We start from the raw sequence: 16,717 nt of genomic DNA on the forward strand, positions 1-16,717 counted from the left end.
TTTGTTGTAAGATATGTTGCTCCAATATTATCACACTAAATATTTAGTGCAACATTTGATGTAAGATGAAGTTATGAAAAAGCGATTGAAGCCAAATAATTTCAGATGTTGTATTGGCTATAACTTTATATTCTGCCTCAGTGTTTGAACGAAATACTGTAAGTTATTTTTTTGAATTTCATGAGATAAAATTTCGTCCAAGAAATATTGCATATCCATTAGTAGAGCATCTATCTTCAAGAGAACTTGTCCAATCCGCATGGCTATAGGTATTTAAGTCTCTAAAAAATTGACGATATAAAAGAAGACCATATATAATACTACTTTTGAGATAGTGAAGTATTCTTTTCACATTATCCCAATTTAGTTCAGTTGGAACATGCATAAATTGACAAATAAGATTTACAGCAATGGTAATATTAGATCGTGTAATAGTAACATATTGTAAAGCTCCAATAATATTTTGATAAATTTAAAGATCAGACATAGCAAGTAAGGATGAAGTTGCAGAGAAGTTGTTTATAGCAATTAGTGTGGAGACCAGACGTGTTCCATCCATTTTAACTCTATGGAGAAGTTTAGTGATGTATTTGCTCTGAGAGAGAAGATAACCTTAATCAATACCAAGAAAAAAAATGAGAATTATCCAAATCTCGAATAAAAAATTCTTGATTGAGAAGACTTAATAGAATTGTGATGTCCTTTTGATCATTGCCAATTATTAAAATGTTATTCACATAAATATAAAAAAATATTATAGATCTATTATTATATTTATAAAATAGAAAAGAATCTATCTTTGATCCAAAAAATCCTTAGTTTGTAATCAATTAGATAATCGATGAAACTATGTACGAGGAGCTTGTCGAAGACCATATATGGATTTCTTGAGCTGACAAATATGAGATAGAAATTATGGATGGATAAGCTTAAGTGGTTGCTCCATAAATATAGATTCTTCAAGATGACCAATGATGTAGATTACCATAACCAAGGAAAACACATTATAATAAACGAGAATCAAGTTTGTGTATGGAGTAAGGGCTTAACCACGGCTAACATGGGGAACCAAAAATTCAAAGAAAAGTGTAGTCAAGAGTTTGATTATAAAATTTTTCCAAAGAGCACTTATGATTAAGCAATGAGATAGGAAGTCGATTTATGAGATATATTGCAGTACAAATAGCTTCATCCTAAAATTTACACGGAACTAATGTATGATGGAGTAGAGCTAAGGCGGTTTCAACAATATATCTGTGTTTGCTCTCAGTAGAGTCATTTTTCTCTAGAGTATGAGGGCAAAAGACTCGATGAATAATTCCACAAGAGATAAGATGACGATGGAGAGCTTGATATTCACTTCCCCAATCAGAATGAAGAGAGAGTATTTTGCGATTAAAATATCATTCAACTTATTTTTTAAACAACAGAATATGTCTAATAAATTAGATTTTCTTCTCATAAGATAAAGCCAAGTATATTTACTAAAATGATCAATAAAGGTAACATAATATAGGAAACCTCGATGAGACAAGATGGGTGCAGAGCCCCAAACATCCAAGTGAATTAATTCAAGTGGAAGATTAGAACATTATCAAATGAAAAAAAAAAGTAATTTATGACTTTCCAAGTAGACCCTACATGAATGAGATAGAGAGGAGGTGAAGGAAGTAGGTAAATCATATCTATTGTTGACCAACTAAACAATGCAAAGAGAAGGATGATTAAGTCGAGCATGCCAAGCTGGTTTATTTGTGTTCACTGATGAAATCGTTGATTGAAGAACTTTGAAGATAGATAAGCCATGTTTGATTCCCTCATAAAACAAGATAGTATTTATTCCTCTATCTTTTATAAGATAATAATTACGATGAAATTAAAAAATGACATTGTTATCAAGAAAAAATTAACGTACGAAGAGTAATTTTTAACAATAGATGAGACATGAAAGATGTTGTGCATATGAAAAGTACGATTAAATAAATGAATATATGTGTTTCCAAAATTAGTAATTTACAAAATTGAGTCATTGCCTAATGCACCGTATCTAAGACATAATATGATGTTACTTCTGTAAAGATATTGTAATTTGATATGACATGATAAATTACTCTAGTGTCAATATACCATTCAGTAGATGAAGATTTTAGTGGTTTACCAAGAGGATGCACGGGCGAGAGCACTTTAGGATAAATTTGTGAAACAATTGATTGTCTTAAAGTTGTATGACCATTGATAAAATTTGTGTCAAATCATCTATGTCATCATTGAGTACCAATATGTTTAATTTTGAGATAAATTTTGAGTATTCAATATTGAAAATAAAAGCAAAAAGAAAAATAAAGGAAAAGAGAGAACGAAGGAAAAAATGACAGTAAGAGAAAAATTGAGAGAGAAGAAAATTAGAGGGAAGAGAAAAAATAATATGCATGAAAAAAAGATAGAAAAAAATGATGAGAGGAGCACAACTTGCAACATTGATAGAAGAAAAACCACTACAGCGGATAAAAAAAAAAAGAATAATAGTAGGTCTTATACCATGCTAAAAAAAAGATAACCGAACTAGAGAAGAAAAAAAATATGAAAAAATAAAATTTCTTAATTAATGATTGATTTATCTATGAGAGATATAATTTATAAAAAATATTAAAGTGCTCAATTAATTGACAGATTAATAACGACGTTTATGGAGGTCTATGATTTGAGGGATAGGTTTGGTTTAAAAGGTTTTTTTTATTTTTCTATTTTTTATTTTTTATTTCTGTTTTTCTATTTTCTAATCTAGTTTTTAGAAAATAGAAAATACGTTTGATATGATATACTGTTTTTTTATTTTCTAAAAAAAATTAAAAATTATATTTGATTTGTTAATATGAAAAATTATAAATAAAATAGTTTTTTTTAATAAAAAGACCATCTTATTCATAGAAAAAGAAAAATCATACAAGAAGGGGATAAATCTAACCCGACCGTGTGGGACCGACCGTGGAGTGGAAAATAAATTAAAATTAATTGATTCGAAGAATTAGATATCTAAATTATAAAAAAATAAAAATAAAATTTATCAAATAAATAATTATAATATAATTAAAAAATCAAAAGAGGATCAACATAATTTGACAAAAAATTTAGAAAGGAAAAAAATATTCAAGGGACAAAATACCAAGCAAATCAGATCAAATAGTCTATTTTTGAGACGCGACCATGAAGACTTCTATCTCACCAACACATTGCTTACGTTGACGGATCAATTGTTGCATTTCGATCCTCTTCCTTGGATGCTTCCTTCCCTGTTCTCATCCCTTCAGGAACAGGACTAGTAAAAAAGGGTTTGTTATTGTCTCGTAATGATTCTGAGGTTGGGTTCTAGTTATTGAATTTCCAAATCTGTTCAAGCTTCTCTCTGCTACTCGGATATCCCTCAGTGCCGACCACTTGGAATCATGGAGAGGGTTATCTTAGCGCAGGGCCTCCTTTCGCTGCCTCCCACACCGCAAGCTCCCACCTTCCGCCAACCCCTCCGCCACCAACTCCCCTTCGTCGCCGCCTGTTTCGCCTCCCCGGTCCTCGACTTTAACTCGAAGGAGAGAACTCCATCGCTTCCGAGGCTAAGAGCTGCCTTCGACCCCCAAAGGCCACTCTTTTCCTCTCCACTTTATGGGAAACAAAATAAAAAAAATCAATTTTTAGCACCGACACCACGGTTCCCACCGGAGGCGCCGGGTTCGTGGAGGCCGAGGCGGAGATGCCTAAGTTGTTGGGGGTCGAAATTGCAACCCTTAAGTCGAGGAGAAAAGGAGTTGTGCGATGATGTTGTGACGTCGAAGAGAAATTTAGAGGCGTGTGGCGTTATTGTAGCCGTGTTTTCCTATTTTCTATTTGTCAGCCGCAATTTTCATTCTTTATAGAAAATGATATTTTATCATTTTCTATTTTCTTAAAAAATGACTTCTCATTTTCTAGAAAATGAAATTGGAAAATACAAAATGCAAATAATAATTTCTAAAAAATAAAAAAATAAAAAAAAAAAATGACCAAACCAAACGTCCCCTTAACATTTATAGAAATTATAAATGAATCCTTTAAATTTTTTAATAATATAATTATTACGATCATAATTATTATAATATATATTATAATGAAATAATAGCTAACTACGACCATAAAAGTTATAATGAAATACAAATACTTTCAGAATAAAAATTATAATGAGATATTCTTTTAATATATATATATTTTTAAAATGGAACAACTATTTTAATGGCAATAAAAATAAGAGTCCTCTTTCACTTTTTACCTTTTTTTTTAAAATACATTGCAAGACTTAGGCCATTGGGCTGTCGATTGACTCGGATTTTTTTGTCCAATTTGTAGATGGATGATGACGCTGTTAAATTTGATTGGGCCGCTTTGTAAACATGATCACAATTTAGAATCGACGTTTTAGAATTATCTGTTTGACGGATTGAAAATTTTTGACATTTAATCTTAACTTTTAAAGATGGTTACAATTCAAGGTTTGAAATTGTCCATTATGATTCGATTTATAACTCATGGTTCATGATTTTTTTAAAATTAAAAATTTATAAATATGAAAAAATAAAAAAAATCAAAAGACATGAAGTGATTTAAGTTGCTTACCTATCTACTTAAAACAAAGAATTAAAATCCATGTAATTTGTCAGTTCTTTTAATATCAAAATTTTTTATTTCAACTTTTGAATGCTTTCTTTTATTTTTTTTAAACTTCCACGCCACTCGATCTTTTACATGATTGTCTGATTTTTTTTATCTAATATTAATATTATTATATTTTAATATAATGAGATATATATATCACACAAAAGATATATCTTTTACTCAAATTTTTATATATACGTTAATAGTATTCATTATATATATAATTTTATTATTGAATAAATTATAATTTTTAATAAATTATTATTAAATATATTATACAAATCAAATCAACTCTATAAATTTAAATGGATAAAAATAAAATAAAATAAAGACTATGAATAATACAAAGAGTGGAATGACATTATTAAATTTAATAATTTAAAAATGAAATAGTCTTATATTAAAAACTTCAAAATAAATATATTAAAAAATTAATTTCAAAAGAAAGGTGAAATAATTCTGTATTAGAAAATCTAAAATAAAAAGTATTGGTTTACATTGAATATTATTAAAATATTATAAAATTTGATTATTTTTTAATAAAAAATATAGGCGAATCGATACGGTTCATCGGTTTGACTCGGCGATGGAACTGCCGATAGGTACGGTTAAATTTGGGCCTGATCTGTATTAAACCGGGTCAAACCGATTACGGTTCCGGATCGGTCCGTGGGCAGGCGCCTATTTCTTCGGATGATTTCCGCCTCGGCAATGGCTGAGGATTTTTTCCAGTTAGGTCGTGAGCGTATTTTTCCTGTCGCTCAATCTCATTCAAAACCGATGCTTCTCAGGGCCAAGGTACCCTCCCTTTTGCTCCCTTTCGGCGACGTCTAGCCACTCGATTTCTTCGCGTTGCTCAGAAGATTGCTTCTTTTGTTTATTCTCTAGTTGTTCGATCAGGAAAGTTGTCTCCTTTGGCCGATTCTTTGCTGTCGGAGTTTTTATACCTGGATCTTCTCGTTATCTGCCTGATACGTCTCTTCCGAGTCCCGGGTTCATTTTCTCCTCTCTCTATATCGGACTGAAGGGTGGAGGCCTTCGGAGATCTCTTTGGGTTTCGATTGGAAAGTTTTCGCCTTTTCAGGATCATTTAGTTTCCGAGGATAACAGAAGAATTGGTAAGTTCTCACGGATTCGCCAAAGGAGGATAAATAATTGCCCTTGGAGACACCAAAATTGAACGTTCCTTTCAGTTGGATTGTGGGATTATTGGGAAATTTCGACATTTGCACCAGAAGAATTCCAAAAGCTGGCTATGGAGGTTGTGATCCCTGGGTACTGGCTACTTCCTTTTTTTTTTGCCACCTTTTCTATGCTATATCTGTTTGGTTACTTCCTGATCTTTCGCAAATGGAATCGAAAGTACCGCCCTGAAGCATCAAGTTGCTTCATTTCCCTGTTCCATGGTACCCCAGCTGTGTTCATGGCAATTTTGGCACTCCGAAACGAACCTATTCGAGGATTTGCCTCCGCCAATACCAATTTCCAGAACGTCGTCCTCGATTTCAGCATTGGTTACTTCCAAGTTGATCTCCTTCACTACCTGATACTTCTCCCAGGGGACTATCTCTTCATTGCCCATCACTTGGCAACACTCTTCGTCTTCGTTACATGTCGTTACCTCGTTGCTCATGGTGCTTTCTCACTCCTGGTCCTTCTTGTGCTTGCGGAGGTTACTAGTGCTTGCCAAAACGTGTGGACACTGACTGGACTGAGGAAAGAAGAGTCGGTCAGTGCAGCAAAGATATACAAAATTTTGTCTCCTCCTTTCTATACTCTGTACACACTAATGAGGGCATTAGTTGGGCCAGTTTTTTTCTGCAGGATGAGTGTGTATTACTTGAGTGGGAAGGCTACTGATGTGATTCCCATCTGGGTTTCTGCTTCATGGATTATTGTGGTTGGTGCCGCGATTTTAATTAGTATTTTGTGGATATTCAACTTATGGTTAGAGTTCTTCAGAGTGAAGGAGAATGGAGAGAAAAAGAACAGCTAGCTGCATGTACCCTAGCAATGTCAATAATGTGGCTTGAGCTACAATGAATTCCTTGGTGGATGTCATATTGCCTCCCTGACCACTGTACTTGAAAACTAAAACTAATATAACCTAAAGCTTCTAGTTGCGCAAGGTGGATCACTGTCAATAACGCATCTGAATGAATATTACACTAGAAAGTAGTTCTTGATGTTATTGTAGTTCTAGTTAATTTCTTTTGCTAGCCTTCTTATAATAAAAGTTTGACATACACATATTACATTCAATATTTTTACATCCCAGAATATTTGTTATCTTTTTTAATGTTTGATTTAGGGGAACAAGTTAATTGCAATAAGTGTAGCTTTTCCTTCCTCAAGTGACATTTTCTTGTGGTTTGTCTCATTATTAATATATTGACTGGTGAAGATGATCTTAGTTTTTGAAAGATTATGATCTTGCCTTAATCAGGATTCTCGAAGAGTAACTGGGTCTATAAGGTATGTGGATTAGATGCTCCTTTCTTATTGGTGTAATGGTGTTTGCTTCCAAACTGAACTTTTGGCAGTTACTTGCTCATATAAAAAAGGAGATTCACATTAATTGTTCATAGATCCTTTCTGTTTGTTAAACTTATAGCATTAAGAAACCATGTCTATGCCATTTTTTTCTCCATTAACTTGAGCAACAAGCCTTCACAGAGTACCCATTTTTTCATTTACATTGTCTGAGAAACTCCAACAATATGGAGAGAGTAGCTTGTTGCATATCACCGAAACAATAGGAGAGAATTCCAGCTTTTATGGTAATTATGAGAAATTTTCTGCTTTTCTCGATAAGTTTATCTAAATTTTCTCCATTCAGATTAGCAACGCATTTTGAGAGCCTTCAACCTACATTTTTCTTCCACTGTTTACATTAGGGCATGCTTTAAGGAAATTCTCATTGTTTGAATATGTTAACTGAGTTTCTCTGTCACAAGATTTTACTGTTGTATTTCTTTTCCCAGACTTGACTTCGAACTGATATGGCTTCTGTGCATTATCAGATTTTTCTACTTCCTTTTCTTTCCATTCTCTTTTTTTTTCTTCTTTAATTTGGAGTTTGGCATGGCCAGCCAAAATGATTTAGCATACCTGTTCGGTTGAGTATGGAAAACTGGAATGTGTTTTTACCATGATAGTTTCTCATGTCATTCGGTCCTATATTTGTATTCCATTTATCAGATGCAATCGTTTGCTCATGGAATATGGTTGACAGTTCAAGCTTTGTAAAACTATGACTAATTGATGTTAAATTGCCATTGAAAAGGGAATGAATTTTCTAGTTCTTGAGCCGGCAAGTGTTTAATGTTCATATGTAGTTTTCCAGTTGCGGCAACACAGTTGCCGCATCTTCTTACTCTACCTTAGAAAACAACTCTCATGTTAAACAATAACTTTCACCTATAACTTAATGAAATTATTGAGTGAACCATAGCTATGAACTGAACAAGAGATGACAGCTAGAATAAGAACATTTTGTTCTGTCAACATGCTAACAAAAACTTTCACTTATTGTTTCTTTGTCAGAATAATCGACCAGTTGATGGATGGAGCGAGCATTTCATTGTCGAGCTTACAGGACTACAAGGCATGCAACTTTTCATGACTGTCATATGCGAAGAGCAAGATAGGAAATCAAGGAAAAACAAAAAGAGCTTGCTAACCAGAACCATCTGTGTTGCATCACATCATCTCAAGAAGGTCAAGTCCATGGCTACTTGATTTGAAAGAGGTGCCCAAACTTGTGCAAATTTAGCTATAGAAAATCTATCTAAATAATGGAATCAAACTATTTTTAGGTAAAAGCAAATGTCTCACCCAAGTATTGGCTCAATTGACCTCTTAGTGAGTTAACTAATCTTATTGTGTATAGTATGTCCAAATCAAACTTGGTCTGTGAACGGACCTTAGGAGGTGCCTAGTGAATGAGTTAAGGTGACCACCCACACCCTACTCCACCCAAGGTTCGATATGGAAATAGATCATCAGGAGGATACTCTAACACCAATGCCATCTATTTTGGTCTTGTGCTACTATGGAGTTCGCAACAAACAATGCCTACTATAGCTGCACACTCGTTTGTTCTCCTCCTTTTATATCATAACAATTAGTCGTAGACACCATCCTATGTTTTTCAGTCATATATTTATCGATGGTTCCTCCCCTCTTTGGGCATAGAGGTCTTCAAATCCTACTCCTTAGAGATAGTTCTTTTGTAGCTTTGGTCAAGGCCATTTGCTAAGCACCAACAACTTTGATGTGTTTTTCTTGACTTCATTCAAGTCATTGAGCAAATCATTATCTCAAAGACTTGTAGAGGGCACTTTTGAAAGTGTTTCAGTCTTCTTGTTTCTTGGCTATCACTTCAGCAATGAAAGGATGGCCTCATAATTTGAATCACTACTATATGTTAGGATCCATAGGATATATATCGGATAGCTAGAGGGGTGAATAACATTTGACTTGAAATTAAGATCTTTAACTCTTATTAATACTTAGCAAGGTCACACGATTGAATTAGTATAATGGAAATACAAATCATAAACAAACAAGTGCTAATACATAGTATTTACATGATTTAGAACCCTCATTTCTTACTCCGTAACCTAAAATTCTTGAAGTGGGTTACTCCTGAATCGTACTTTCTTCTTCGTGGAGGTGGAGAAACCTCTTATGAAAATCTTACAAGAATGAGTATAAGTAAGACAACTATAATGCTAGAGCTACAAATTAAAACAATAAGAGCGCAAGTAGAAAACTAAATCTAGTCAACCATTGATTTGCTAGCCTTGACAAATCTCCCCTTAGGCCTCTATTTATAACATCCAAGTTGTCTTCAAACAATATTTACTTTATGTTTTGTAGCACCCCAATCAACTCAGCTATTTTCAGTTAGTTGTTTTCAAATCACTTCAACTTTCTACTTGGCAACAAATCTCTCAATTGACTTGCCTTAACTTCAATCTACTATTCTGCTTGGCAACAACTTCTTAGTCTGACACTTTGATTTCAATTGATTAAACCATGTTATCATGTAAGCCATTTGATAGCCACAACTTTCCTTTGCTTGATCAATGATCGTATTTTTTACAATTATTAGGGATTTAGTTGATTGCTTAATCAACTCAACTCGGTCAGTTGATTGCCTAACTGACTCCACTCTGAACAAAAATATTTTGTTCATGAGCATACCGTCTTAAGTTGACTCCATAATCAACTTAGCACATCACTCCACTAAGATCAACCTCTGATCGTTTGGAACGTTAACTACAACCAAACTAGCTATTGGTTGAGTCACCACTAAAGAAAAGAACTACCGTAATTCAATTTACAAGTTAGTCGGCTCTCACAACTAACTTAAGAGTACTTGTTGCAACTTTACTTTGCCCATTAGGTCATCTCCCATCAGGTTGTCAATATTTTGGATGCATCGAGCCTTCTGCATTCTACGTATCCATCTTCACTTGTTTGCCTATGTAGTTTTCTTTTTTAGCTCCATCAAAGATGCCAACTCAATTCTCTTTGTCTGTCCTACCACCCTTCTATAATGTTTAATGGACCTTTGGGTCATTGACACCAACATCAACTTGATCTCACCAATCAAGCTTTGCGAGCTTTGTGTACATTCTACCAAATCTAGGTAGAATTTCATGGAAATGTTAGAATCACAAGCAAATTCAACTAGAATCCTTTGACCAACATATCAAAATACCTTGGTTGAGGAAAATGTTCTAAATGATGGTTGAGGTGACGGCCTAAGCAGTGCCTAGGCGAGAGGCGGGCATCAACCGCACTTTAGGCGGTGAAAGCCAACTTAGGTTACAGGGGTGCTTTAGGTGATTTCAAAATAACTCACCTCCTTCTGCTTGGAACCACCATCGTTGTCGTCGCTGTCATCGCTACTACAGGTTAGCTTTTATATATTTTGGATTGAAATCTCGAGCCACCAAATACAGTCATTTTACCCATGGATCGGCACTACACAAGCGAGGCATCTACATGCAGTGATGCGTCCAGACACGTAGTTTGGGTTCGACGACGAGTCCAGACGTGTTGCGAGAGCCTAGACGCTTCGTCCAAGCTCAACGACAAACTCGGACACATCGACCTAGCTCGACGACGGGCCCGGAAGCATTGCTCGAACCCGACGACGGGCCGGGAAGCGTCGACCAAACCTGGTGACAAGCCCGAAAGCGTCGCCCCAACCTGACAATGGGTCCGAAAGAGTCGTCCGAGCTCAACGATAGACCCAAATGTGTCACCCAAGCAAGGTGACGTGCCCGAAAACGTAGCTCGAGGCTCGAGCTCGATGACGAGCTCGAAAGCATCATCGGAGCCAGTGACGAATCCAGAAGCATCGCTCGAGCCCGTCGTCGAGGTCTGAAAGCATCGTCTGAGCCAGACAACGAATTTCCAAAGCCAAAATAGCTAGGTTTTTCTTTTTAATTTATGATTTAATCAAATAACTTTATATTAATAATTTGAATCAACTCCTACTTATACTTGAGATAATTTAAATAGATTTAATTAAATTCTAATAAAATTATCTTATTAATTTAATATATATTTAAAAAATTATTATTTTTAAATATTTAGATTAAAATTTTTATTTTTAATTAATATATTATATTATATCGTATGAAGTTTGTGTATGCATGAACATTAAAGAAGAATGACTATTTATAATATTATATATGAAAAATAGTAAAAAGAAATTCAATCGTCGAGGCGGTAAGTGGTCCCACCTCATCACCATCTATTGTCATTTACAGCACCGTCGAACATGATCACATGATTGCATTATACATTAAATTCTCTCTTATAGTAGTTGCATGCCTCCTTTTTCTTATTGAATATCAGGATCCTTTACTATTGATAATGTCATTCCCATTTGATCTACCTTCAATGATCTTGTAGCTATCCGTATGCAGGACTACAGAATATTTACATGGACAACTATAAGATATATATTAGGTATACGTTGTCTTCTCATTAATGAACTCCTAAAATTTGAGGCCTATTTGTTGCACATAACTACTTTTTGGGTCTCTAGGTGGAGCTAGGTGAGGTTCCATTGGGGGAGGGAGTACCTTCATTAGGACTCGTCTAATTAGGCTTTCATTGTTTTACTGATAGCTCGATGCCATCCGCCATCTAATGGGAAGATGGTGCACACTTTTTTGAACGAGAAAATCCTTCAGTGCCTAGCTTTATCAATATATTGTCATTGATGATATCTTTGTTGTTGTTGAAGTTGAGCAACCATTGTGAATCCATTGTCTTTCTCTACCTTCTTTGAGTTTGTTCTCACTTGGGGAAGCCAATAATGATTCTCCAAAGAACTCTCTAATCAACATCTTTTCTAGCAAACTTTGGGTGGTTGTTTCTATGCCTCTTTTGAGTTCTTCCTCGCATAACAAGGAGTTAATAATTATTCAATATATGAACTACTATGTTGGCAAGGTCTTGGACGAGATTTTGATGACTGTATTGTACTATGGTGATCAAACAAGAACATGTTTCATGCAATGGAATTACAGAGAGGTTCAACCAATGAGTTTGGAGATGAATGAAATCTAAACTCTTGTAGAGAGGTTCTTCTCACAAATGGTCGTGGGATCGATCGTGTGGGGCTGCTAAAGTAGCGGATTCTACTTTTTTACAGAAGATATGTTCAAGAGATATGGAATTGTATGAGATACCAAATAAACTGATGCAATAGATGTATTTAAGTTTTGGTTTGACAGATACATTGAATGGGAGCCAAAACTAGGGCTTTAGGTTAAGATTTAATTAGGACTATTTAGTTAGTCTTGTGTTAAACTTGAGATTGGTAAGGATTTTTAAAGATTTGTTTTCAAGTAGATATGAGTTAGACATACCTCTGCAAAATTTGAAAATTTTTAAAGGTTTATAGAATTTTTGAAGAGTTTCTAAAATTAACTCACTTGGATTTTCAACAACACTAGGGGACTGTTTTAGAATTACTAGTCGACTAATACTAAGAAGTGACTAGTGATTGATTGATTAGGAGTTCTATCGATCGGTGCATTATTAAAAAGTTAAAAAAAGGTTTTAGCTTTGGGGTAATGACCCTAAGACTTAGAATTCATATGTGAAATTCATTTAAGAATTTAGATACAAGTAAATGGTCATTAAAGATATACGAGACTGATAATTAGGATATTATTAAAATATCCTTTTTATATATGGCAAAGGGGAGAGTAAAGAAAAGTTTTAAGGTGGTGTTTGATTGGAGGTTATCGTTGATAACTCATGTAGGTTATTAATGAAAATCTTATTTGATTTAGGTAATTAATGATTCTCGGTAATATAATATCCCCGCTACGTCAACAACTGGGAGATATAACTTAGAATCGAAAAACCTCGAAGGCTTAAGATTTTCTACGATTTCAAAGTTAACAATAATTTTTTTCGGCTTGCAAAGAAGGCGGCGCAGTTGGAGATAGACAGTGACAGTAGAATCGAAAAACCTCGAAGGCTTAAGATTTTCTACGATTTCGAAGTTAACAATAATTTTTTTTTGGCTTGCGGAGAAGGCGGCGCAGTTGGAGACAGACAGTGACAGCATCCTCGTCAATAGAGATGGCGTTGACAGTTTGCAAAGGAGGCGACGTCGACGATTGTGCGGGTGAGGGAGCAGCGATGACACAGATGAGAATCGACATAGTGTGATAGTGAGAAGGGGGAGAATCGACATAGTGAGAAGAGTGAGAAGAAGAATTAAGTTTTTAATTATATTTTAAAATATATAAAAATTTATTTTAAATTTTAAAAATTATAAATAAATTATATTTATTTATTATTTATATTATCAACTTATTAATTAATATTTTTAATTTAATTTAATTTTTTAAAAATAATCAATATCAAATTGAATCAAAGATAATATTGTAAATGTTAAATTTAGTTATAACATTACTTAGGTTGAACCAAACAAAATTAGATTATGTTTTATTCCTCATAATCTTGATTATGTGATTATCAAGCAATCACATAACTAAGATTATATATAATAATTTGAACCAAACACATCTGAAGTGGGAAATCTTATTCTACTCTTGGGAGGTTTTTCAATGTTGGGTTTAGGAGAATTAGAGGGAGGCTAGAGAAAAGATTATGAGAACCTTTCCTCTAATGATGATCTAGCTCTAAGGGGAGTTTAGGTAGAGCCGTCAAACGGGCCAACCCACGGCGGGGCGGGTCAACCCATAGTGGGTCCATCATATGGTGGGACGGGGCGGGCCAATCCACTAATTGGGCGGGTTGCGAAATCTCCAATCCAACCCAACTTAAGGCGGGCCGCGGGTTAGGCGGGCCAGCCCACGGACCTGTTAAAAAATAAAAAAAATATTAAAAATTTTAAATTTTAATTATAATTTAAATTGATTAAGTTAAAATTTTTAAGTTTGAATTATAATTTTTAAACTTGAATTATAATTTAAATGGATCAAACTCACTAATTCATTGAGTTTTCTACTTTAATTTTAAAATTTAAAATAAATAAATAAACTTTTTCAACCCAAGCCCGCCACGGACCAACCCAAGCGGGTCGCAGGCCTAGGCGGGCCAACCCATCTTAAAATGGGTTGATAAAATTTCAACCCAATCCGCTTAAATTACTTGGCGGGGCGGGCCAACCCGACGGACCTACTTCAAATTGACGGCTATAAGTTTAGGTGAAGGGAGAGCCTAGGATTGAGTTCTATTGTATTATATTGTATTTAATGCATGTGCATGAGTATTTTATTGCTATTTTGATTTATTTAAATTAAATTCGTTGTCAAATATTAAAAAGGGAAAGATTGTCCTAAGTGGTCCGGTGTGATTTTTGATTTATGATGTTTAAGCAAAATATTTTAAGTTAAGCCTTGATGTTGTATTTGATATGTATTTTTTAGTGTGTAGAAATTTATAGGAACACACATGGAGCATGGAGAACTTGTATGAATGTTTGTTTGGAGTGGCCAAAATGCATACTTAGTGATTTGGAGGTTCAATGAGATCAAACAAGGATTTTATGGGACATTTGAAGAACCGTCAAACAAGGAGAATTGAGGTGGTGCTAGAGCAGTTTTGAAGCATTAACCTAGTGCGATCAAGTTGATAGCCTGATGGCTTAAGGTTTATAGAGATTGAGAAGGTTGCATGAGGCAGATTAAAAATTGTAGGATGAGGAACATCGAGGATATGAGGATGACAATTGATGGAGGCAAACTCTATCGGTGAAGGGGTGAAGGATGACATGTGGAGGAGTTAACGACTTATGTGAATCTGAGGGATTGAGTAACCTCACAGGAGATGATTGAGAGGCAAAGATAAATTGCGATGGTAAGACTATAATGAGTTGAGTGTTGAATGACCTGTATCTATGGGGATAAAGGTATAACTCAATACAGTCAACTTGCAAGTGGAAACCTAATACCCCAAATGGATTTGGGGTATAAGGGTTGACTAGTCAACTAGTATATAAGTTAATTGGTTGGTAGTTGAGTCAATTTATGAAATAGGAAGTCAACTAAAAATCTAAAATTCTAAATTTATGGTAAATTAGGATTTGTAGTTTGGATCAATTCACTATTGTGGATTTTAATTGACTAAAAGAAGAGTCGACTGGTGTAATTGATTGGGCTTGAAGAGCTAGTGAACAAAAATTATCTTGTTCGCAGATGATTGTTCCGGCCAAAATTCGCCGTGGATGATTTATACGCCAGATCAGAACTGTGCTCCCCGGAAAGAATCGCCAGGAGAGGGGGACCTGAAAATCACTAAGAAAAAGAGAGGGTTAGAATGGTGCCGGGGGACCCCGGCAAGCCACTCCGACGCTCAAGTTAGAACCGAGATAGAAGAAATATATGCGTGTATGAAATAAATAGAGAAATAAAGAGAAAGAGAGAGAGAGGCCCCCTTTTTCCTTCATACCTGCAGGGTTTATATAATACCAGGGGGAGCGTTATTTGTGGAGATCGGCGCATCTGATTGGTTGTTGACATGGTAAGGATAATCTTTTGAAGGTTTTCGAATATCAAGGGTTCAGATTTACTGATCTTCATCTAACGGTCCGGTGCATTAATATGCAGGTTTTTAGGGGGGGCCAAGTTTGAGGAATTGGTCGTTATCCTTATCCCTTTAATTTGGCTGGGTGGTAACGAGCCGGAACACAAGCCTCCTCTCCAAGTCTAGTCGAAGGAGGCGTAGTCCGACTGACTGGACTATGTATACTGATCTAATCGTCTCTCTTACCATATTGGTGATGAGCTGTTAGGATGAGGTGCCTAATTTGAGGTAGCCGAGACGAGATAGTCGGGATGAGTGGCTGAAAGATTTGGATGAGTGGAGGAGTTGATAGAGCGGCAGAGTTGCCGGGTTGTTGAGTGACAGAGCGGTCGGCTGAGACCGATGTAGAGGCCAAGTGAGGCAGTAAGCGGCCGAATGAGGTCAAGGCCGAGTAAGATGAGCGGCCGAACGAGGTCGAGGTCGGCCGAATGAGGTCGAGGCCGAATAGGGTAAGCGACCGAGTGAGGTCGAGGCCGAATAGGGTAAGCGACCGAGTGAGGTCGAGGCCGAATGAGGTCGAGGTCGAGTGAGGTAAGCGGCCGAATGAGATCGAGGTCGAGTGAGGTAAGCGACCGAATGAGATCGAGACCGAGTGAGGTAAGCGGCCGAATGAGGTCGAGGCCGAGCAAGGTTGAGGCCGAGCGAGGTCAAGGCCGAGCAAGGTTGAGGCCGAGCGAGGTTGAGGCCGAGCGAATGAGGTGAGGCCGAGTAAGGAGGCGGCCGAATGAGGTCGAGGCCGAGTAAGGTAGGCGGCCGAATGAGGTCGAGGCCGAGTAAGGTAGGCGGCCGAATGAGGTCGAGGTCGGCCGAATGAGGTAAGCGGCCGAATGAGGTCGAGGCCGAATGAGGAGAGCGGCCAAATGAGGTCAAGGCCGAATGAGGTAGGCGGCCAAGTGAGGTCGAGGCCGAGTGAGGTAAGCGGCCGAATGAGGTCGAGGCC

At 36.0% G+C, this 16,717-nt stretch overlaps 1 protein-coding gene across 2 annotated transcripts; it reads left to right on the plus strand.

The window, feature by feature from the left end:
• Positions 1-5,401: 5,401 nt before the first annotated feature.
• LOC141845227 (TLC domain-containing protein At5g14285-like) lies at positions 5,402-7,075 on the plus strand. Of its 2 annotated transcripts, none has more exons than XM_074733286.1 (2): positions 5,402-5,478; positions 5,569-7,075. In XM_074733286.1, the coding sequence occupies exon 2, from the start codon at positions 5,936-5,938 to the stop codon at positions 6,674-6,676; it is 741 nt and encodes a 246-aa protein (XP_074589387.1). In that variant the 5' UTR covers positions 5,402-5,478; positions 5,569-5,935; the 3' UTR covers positions 6,677-7,075. The 2 variants fall into 2 exon arrangements, with proteins under 2 accessions (XP_074589387.1, XP_074589388.1); XM_074733287.1 differs by having other exon boundaries at positions 5,581-7,075.
• The last annotated feature ends 9,642 nt before the right edge of the window (positions 7,076-16,717 follow it).

Source organism: Curcuma longa, chromosome 14 (assembly GCF_044706935.1).
Source record: "Curcuma longa cultivar G26 ecotype Majalengka, Jawa Barat chromosome 14, ITB_CL_G26_1.1, whole genome shotgun sequence".
In the NCBI taxonomy this organism is placed as follows: domain Eukaryota; kingdom Viridiplantae; phylum Streptophyta; class Magnoliopsida; order Zingiberales; family Zingiberaceae; genus Curcuma; species Curcuma longa.